Below are 7923 nucleotides of genomic sequence, written 5' to 3'. Positions count from 1 at the left end.
GAACCAACATGATCGTGCGTAGTGAGAAGGCCGCGTCGAAGCGACCCATGGCGAAGGGAGAGGGAGCGGAAGGGGCCGGTCCCTGAGTCAAGGAAGCCAATTGTGAAACCCAGCAACAGTCTGACCCCAGTGGTCCCTGGTGCCAGGAGATGATTAGGTGTTTTCTAGAAACGGTGCCAACCGTCTGACCAAATTGTCCTGGAATCTAAAGGATATGCCTTGGATCTAGGGCAGGCGCGGGGTAATTCAGTCCCATATAAAATTCACGGACGCCAATAAATAGTGCCCTCAGGGGCTTTTGTAAGGAGGATGAAGATTGATACTCTTCTGTTACCACATTCCTTCTTTGCTGTATCATTGTTTTATCATCCGATTGGTCACACTTCGCACTTTCCGTTATCCGGTCGACCCGTGGTGTTTGAAGACTAAGGTCAAGAACACTAGATATGTAGAAAAAATTATGTAGCTAGAAAAGCTAGACGATTTACGATTCCAAATGGAGGGAGTATTAAGCAATGAATATACATTAAACTGTATTTTCGTTAATGTTCCTGTGGTCATGGCAGCATGTTCTAGTGATAGTGAAAAAAAGAAGTCATGGATGCTAGACAACAAGAAACAGAGTATGAGGGAGGATAAATGGGAGAATAATAAAAACGTTTATACAGAAAGCATAATAGTAGTAAGTGACAGGTCGACCCAGAAAATAACAAGTAAATGTAAACACGGGATTGATATTAGTCAGCAGATGCATAACAGCAATGAACCATGTTGGCGTGAATAACGGACTGAACAGGTAAACATTGACAGAGCAGCATATTGGTACAGGAACAGAGTGGAGGGTTAGAAGTATCCAAAGAAGAATTATGATTAGCTGATGCTTTATTTTTGAAAAGCATTAGATTATGGAGGAACCTGCTAATTCCATTCGACCGTCAGACTTCACTGCGAAAGGAGTAGAAAGGACGAGTGAACAAACCGAAGTATAGAAAGAAGAAAATATATTCATGGGGAATTGAAGGGAAGCAACAACCATGTTACCTTTACATGAAAGCATCACTATCGTTATCGCTTTCATCGTTGGCTGCCGGCAATTCCAAACTGATCACACCAGGTATATCACCAAGAGTTAAAACAAGCACGCGTTAGGAAAAGAAATAAAAAGAGTAGTAGCAACTTAACGGGGGAGGCCAGTTGCGTTACCTTTGATGATGCTCCGAAGTCTCATCCTGTTGCATGTAATAGGTAGATTCTCGCGACATCTCGAGAGTTGGGTTGTTGGGATGGACGTCCAATGCATTCCTGAGCTTGGTCTCCACAGCCTCCACCTGCCTAATCTTGGCTTGATAGCAATCAACTATAATGGTGACATGTTTTAGGGAAGTCAGGTTCTCCAAGCCGATATCAAGCGCACCATCTCTCTTCCTTACTTCAAAGTATAACTCGAGCTTTTGAAGCCTTGCCATCACTCCTTGAGAAAACACCAGCCAACATCTTGCACAGTGCTTAAATTTAAATTCTTCCAATGATTCAAAGGGCTGATCGCTACCAATCGACAACCGTTCTTCGGCAGTGGTACCTTCCTGAGCAACTTCCAGTTGAAGAAAACGTAACGCAGGTAAGGCTCCAAGCATTTTGAGGTCATCCTGTGTGAGCTTATTACGGTGATGGTTAAGCCGGACAGCTCAGAGAGCCATGAAAACCAACGTGGCAGCTGCTGGAAGGTTGTCCTGGTTCCACGAAAGAAACGGAGGCGTGCTGGGACGCGCCTAGGATCGGACAAGTTATCTAAGGAACATAGCTTAGATCGATCAATGAATAAACCCAAAAGGTTGCTTAGATTGGACAGACTCTGGAGAAAAGCCTGGTCGTCACTCTCGTCGAAACCTAGTCCATATATGCAGAGCACCCTCGTCTCTGTTAACCTTCCAAACTCAGCATGCAGTGTTTGGTTCCACCTCAATCCATGATATTTCTTGCAGTAGACTTAAGCTCCCAATTCCTTGTGGCATCTTGACACCAACATCGACAAGTAGACTTTGAAGGTTTCTAAGCCGAATGATACTTGCCGGCAGTTCATGATCATGTACGTAGGCATGACTTAAGTCCAGCATCTTTAGGTGCTGTAGGTTTCCAATTTCTTCTAGTACCTCTCTTCCAAGATAACCACGTAGCTGCAGATACCTCAAATGATGCAAATGTCGTAGATCCCTTGGATGATTATTCTTACTTGGGAAACCTTCCAGATCCAAAACACGAAGAAACTTAAACCTTGACAGATGTGGCATCCAGTTAAAAGCATCACCAAATGCAATCACTGACCTCACATGGGATACGTCCACTGTTTGTGGCACTATGACTTCCTCCTGATTGTCTTGCAGCAACAGTCGGCGAATCTTACGTGTTGAGGGGACAAAGTTCTGACAATCTAACCTTGACACAAAATTATCCTCAGTTGACAGGGAAATTAGAAGATCAAGTATCACATCATGCACAACAAGCATTTGGAATACCATCTACAGCATCAATGTCTAATGGCTGGATGAAACTTCTATTAACAAGCTCAATGAAATAACTCTCTCCAAGGTCATACAGCTCGTACAAATTTCTCCCATCTTGTCCATCCACAAGGCCTTCGGCAACCCATCTCCTCACAAGGCTGTCTTTGTCAATATGGCAATGCTCCGGAAATAGGCTTAAATACATTAAACAGGGCTTTAGATAGGAAGGAAGCTCATAGTAACTGAGAGATAAAATGACTCGCATATTCTCCATAGTCTTATCTTTATCAAGTCCTGAACCAAGAGATCTGTATACACGATTCCATTCATACCTTGTTCTGGGTTTACTAGCCAACAAACTAGCTACGGTAATGATAGCTAATGGTACTCCACCACATTTCTTCAAAATTCTCCCGGCTACTTCATCCAACTCATTATGAATTCCATCTTTGTTAAATACCCTTTTACAGAACAACCTTTTGGAGTGTGCATCAGAGAGAGGTTCTAGTTCACACAAGGCACCACCAATAGGAGTTGCACACAGTTTTGCCACATGAAGATTACGGGTCGTCACAATTACCCTGCTTCCATGACAGTTGTCAATCAAAGCACACTTGATAATTTCCATGCTGATTCATCCCATAGATCATCGATGACAATGAAGTACCTATAGGTTTGTAAGGGTATTAATTGCATGCAACGACAGGTGACAAAATGGCTTCAATTATAAAAGAGCAGTGGAACACAAACAAAATAAAAACTGCATATGTAGCCAAGGTAATTTGGGGCCTTTTTGATCCACTAGTGCTAATAGTTAGCAGCCAAAATCAGTACTAGTGGATCCAAACAGATTTTCTAATAGACTAAGATTAGGTATAGAGCTGCTAACTATTAGTTCCACTAGTAGATTTATAGCTGCTAATAGGTGCTAACCACCTATTATCAGCACTAGTCCATCAACCCATACTCTCACATGGGCTCAAACCTTAGAAGACATAAGCATTAATTATTGTTTAATATCTCTGACTAAAAAATTATTATATTAAACTATATGTCCTTTTCTCTTTGTTCATTTTGTAACTCAATGCATAATAGATACACTTTAGTCTCTATCTAGTTGTGATAAAGTTATGAGTTATTGATCTATATGTTTTTTGATCCATATTCATATTCTTTTCCATTTGCATGGTACTTCTGTGTATCTTAATATACATTTAGTTGAAATGTTAGCTTAAACTACAGTGAGTTTTGTTGTAGCCCATATCTTTAACATTATGAATCTAAATTTCAATTTTCAAATATTAGTCTTATTGATTGCTACATTGTTTTTATCCTCATGTTAAGTTGAAATCCTGGTACTTAATATATCATTTACTAATAATCCTTTTATACTTTTTAAAAATAATGACTTTAGGTTGTAGACTACACACTTAAGTACCATAATAGTATAAATAGTCATTTAAAGCATGCACCATGTTGTTTAAGATTACCGGTAGTGCTTGATGGAAGATCTATGATGGGTAGCTGTGCTAACCTTGAGAGGATTTAAAATTCAACCCTCAATTGACAATTTATTCTAATCAAATCTTAAAGGCCAGAAAGATACACTTATGGACAAGTTCGGCACGGCTCCAACTCTAGCTACGGACATCAACTTCAGGTAGACGAGCAGCACCAAAACCCGGTAGGAGGAGTCATTTTTGGTGTACAGAAGAGGATCTAGAGCCATTTTTATGTTTGAAGATGGAGCTGCAATTTGGGGCTCCTCCATCCGGCTCTGTTATGAAGAAGGAGCCGTAATTTGGGGCTCCTCCGTCCGGCTTTGGCTTCTTCGGAGGAGCACTCAAAGGAGCCAGTGCCAAACAAGCACTACATGTGGTATGCTTTAACCTCCCCTAGTTCTCAAGGTGTATGAATTTTCATATCAAAGATTATGTGTACTAATGGCTATATTATTAATATAGATAAGCGAAAACATTATAAATAACATGTATAAGTATATCTAAAGCACTAACTTATATAAATTGTATGTCAATGGTTATAACATTTTAAATAATTTGTTACTACATATGCGTTGTTAAGGAAATGTTTTTCGTGTTGGCTGAAACGTAACATATTTATTGATCTATCATACATGCATGCTTACTTGATCTACATGATGGACACAACTTGTATATTTACTTTATTCAAATTTTAATATATTAATATAAATAGAAAGTGGGTAACATATAACAGTATGTGTCGTTTATGGTTATTTAAACATTTTTGTAATAAAAAGATATTCATAATTTAGATGTAGGTTTGAGGAGACATTTATGCTAGTCTCAGTGGGAGTTTTATGGCTCTGTTTCCAAGACTCCTTGGTGTTGGAAACAATGTAAACAAGTTTCATCCCCATGAAACTATTTCCATCTCTCTCTTCATTTAAACTATGCCACATCAGCTTATTTAATGCGTATGAAACTTCTATGGCAACTCCCATTGAGACTAGTCTTAGTATTTTCTCAATAATGAAAGTAGGGGTTAATTTGATGCAAGTTTAAAGGATTACATTGACTATCTATCATAATAGTATGTAGCTAATTAGATGCAAAATTAAATGTACTTTGGATCATGTTTCTTAAGGGCTATGGATGGGTAATTTAAGTATAGATTCATTGGTTACCTTATATTGTTTACAATAGTAGAGATGCATAATTATTTACAAAATAGAATAGATCTAATGGCTATTATATTATCAATAGTTATTAGAGTCAAGGAAATTGATGGCCAAATATTTTCATTTTTGTGATAATTTTTAGGATTTATCTTTTTTTTAAGTAGGTCTCATGAGGATAACATGAAGGCTCCATTAGAGACCTCTATTTAAAATTTCTAGGACTTATTTTTTCTATGCTGATATGTATTTAGTTGAAACCTAAGCTTAAGTTGTATAAACTCTTATTGCATCCCTTTATGTGAGATCATGAATCTATAATTCAGCATTCAACTCTTTGTCTAGTTGTTGTAATTTTTATCCATATATGTTAAGCTGAAACACTAGTGCTTATTGTATCTTTGATTAAAATTTTAGGAGCTTTGATTAACATTTTGATTCTTGCAATGGCGTAAATTATCATTTCAGCTTGCACCATGGCACTCAATATGTTGAATTTGATATACCACATAATTATATGTGTAGCAACATTGTTTTAGAAAATATAGAGTGCTTAAAATTAAATAACCAATATTCATATCACATAATATTTTAATCAAAATGTATAAACTTATTGAGAATGACAATTCAAAGTGAATTACTAGTGTCATTACTATGGGGTTTGTTAATGAACAATTTTCCATGCTTGATAAGCTACGAAAATAAATATTTATCTTAATGTATGCATGTTTCTTGGTCTACAGGGTGCAACATATAAAATTATGCTATGTTCAACTTAGCGGTTGTAGATGTGTGTAATTTAGAAATGTATATATATATATATATATATATATATATATATATATATATATATATATATATATATACTTTATGGATATTGAATTATCTTTGTGATGATAGCTTAAATTAGTATCTATTTTAGATTTTAGATATAGTTTTTGTTTATTTTTTATGATAGGTGGATATTTTAGATATAAATTAAAATGTTACTGTATATTTTCTTTTGTAACGGCACACATGTGTAATTTGAATACAAACATAGGGTTTTACTTTACATTATCTTTCATAATGGTGAACATGTGTAATTTGTAAAACAGTTAGGGGGTATCTGAAATTATCTTTTATAATGACAAAGGTGGATAATTTAGATACAAATCTAGGAGGTTATTTTAAATTAGGTTTGACATTGGCATAGGTGGGTACTTTAGAGATAAAATTATGTGGTTACTTTATGTATTTTTGATAATGACAGTGGTGGAAATTTTTTAATAAAGTAGAATATATTCTATGGTTATTATTAATAATAATGATGATGATTAGACTATAAATTATAGGCAAAATGTTTTTAATTACCATGACAATTTCTAAAATTTATCTTTTTTTTGTTTTGCTTCTGTTGTGGACTAAAGTGGAGCCTCCAAGTTAGTAATAGTAAGATATTAGTAGGTGGATTCAAACTACTTCCTGCTAAAAATTAGTTAGCTAATTGTTAGTAACGATTAACTATATTTAGTACTAGTTGATCCAAACAGACCTTAATACACAATATACGTATGTCTAGGTTCTAATGGTCACTCTTTGAAACATTTTCCTAAGTTAGACATATTTTTACATATATAATTTAATACGTATTGTCTCGATCTCAAAGATATATAACATAATAAAAACTCAAAAACCGGCAAGTAAGCAAGAGCGGAGGAAGTACCTCTTGTCATTGAGGCATTTCCTTATACTCCTTATAAGTTCCTCGGGATCTTTTTCTCCGTCGTTGGCGTTGGCGGGATCTTTTTCACCGTCGTCGGTGCAGTTGTTAGTCCTGACTTGACGTAGTATGCTGCTTAAGGTCCTCTTTATGTCTGGCTTAAGTGACACTGAGACGAAAGCTTGACACTTGAATTGGCTTCCGAGTCTTTGATACACAGAATTGGCAAGCGTCGTCTTACCAAGGCCTCCTAGTCCAACAATCGAGGCAACCATAAGGTTCTCCCTCCCTTGCGTCAGCAAGCTGGCAAGCCTCTCTGCGGGGCCATCGATGCCAACGAGGTCGGGCACATCTTCAAAGAGAGCTTGGATGCGCGGATCGATGATGGCTTTTGTGTCAGGCTGCTCTGTGGGGACGGTAGTGTACCTCTCCCTCCTAGCAGCCACCTCTGTGACACGGGTCTTGATGTCTTCGAGCTCCATGGCGACCCGGCGACGAACCTTGGCCTGTTTTACCAACTTCATCTTGTCAATGAGGCCGATCTTATCGATGAACCTCCTGAAACCAGTCAATCTGCGTGGATTCGCGTGAGCACCATCCACACGCAGCATGAATGTATCCACGCTGTCCTCTATGTCGTAGGACAGCTCCTTCAAATCCCTCGCCCACAGCTTGTCAAGATCGCTAACGCAATCTGCTGGCTGCTTGGACAAGACGTTGAGGGCCGCCTGCATCCTCTCCATCTCGTCCTTGAGGAACCGGATCTCCCCTCTCACACGCTTCTGAAGATTGTACTCACCCACCAGAAGGGAACCAAGCTTGGGGAGGAGGCCGTTCAGTGCGGTCGCAGCCAGTCATTTTAGTAACTTTTTAATCAAACGCTATGACTAAAAGCTTCTAAAAGTGTTTTAGTTCTCTCTAGTAACTCTAGAGTTACTAAAAATGACTAAACCGTTTAGTAGCTACTAAAGTTTAGTAGCTTGAATCAAACAACCCTTGAGCTTGTCACGCTCACGTATGGTATCTATGTAGAGTGAACGATGCATGGGCGCCGAAATGATTAA

The 7923-nt window shown here is 37.9% G+C and overlaps 2 protein-coding genes across 2 annotated transcripts; both read right to left on the bottom strand.

Moving 5' to 3' along the window:
• Positions 1 to 635: 635 nt before the first annotated feature.
• LOC136484826 (disease resistance protein RGA5-like) lies at positions 636 to 7707 on the bottom strand. Its single transcript, XM_066481785.1, has 4 exons — positions 6863 to 7707; positions 1204 to 3168; positions 1042 to 1101; positions 636 to 945 (listed from the first exon to the last, which is right to left on the bottom strand). The coding sequence occupies exons 1-2, from the start codon at positions 7600 to 7602 to the stop codon at positions 3105 to 3107; spliced, it is 804 nt and encodes a 267-aa protein (XP_066337882.1). The 5' UTR covers positions 7603 to 7707; the 3' UTR covers positions 636 to 945; positions 1042 to 1101; positions 1204 to 3104.
• Positions 1935 to 2516, bottom strand: LOC136488808 (disease resistance protein PIK6-NP-like). Its single transcript, XM_066485618.1, has one exon. It carries the CDS (start codon positions 2514 to 2516, stop codon positions 1935 to 1937), a length of 582 nt encoding a protein of 193 aa, XP_066341715.1.
• Positions 7708 to 7923: the final 216 nt, after the last annotated feature.

Source organism: Miscanthus floridulus, chromosome 10 (assembly GCF_019320115.1).
Source record: "Miscanthus floridulus cultivar M001 chromosome 10, ASM1932011v1, whole genome shotgun sequence".
Classification (NCBI taxonomy): Eukaryota; Viridiplantae; Streptophyta; class Magnoliopsida; order Poales; family Poaceae; genus Miscanthus; species Miscanthus floridulus.
The sequence above is the reverse complement of the archived record's forward strand: the minus strand, read 5'-3'. Positions and strand labels throughout refer to the sequence as shown.

What these genes read in the sequence shown, in the direction of transcription:
- LOC136484826 (XM_066481785.1), bottom strand. Translation starts at nt 7,602, where the DNA reads ATGGAGAGGATGCAGGCGGCCCTCAACGTCTTGTCCAAGCAGCCAGCA. An exon ending in AAATGCCTCAATGACAAGAG is followed by an intron (nt 3,169 to 6,862) that starts GTACTTCCTCCG and finishes ACAAACCTATAG; the next exon opens with GTACTTCATTGTCATCGATG.
- LOC136488808 (XM_066485618.1), bottom strand. Translation starts at nt 2,516, where the DNA reads ATGGTATTCCAAATGCTTGTTGTGCATGATGTGATACTTGATCTTCTA.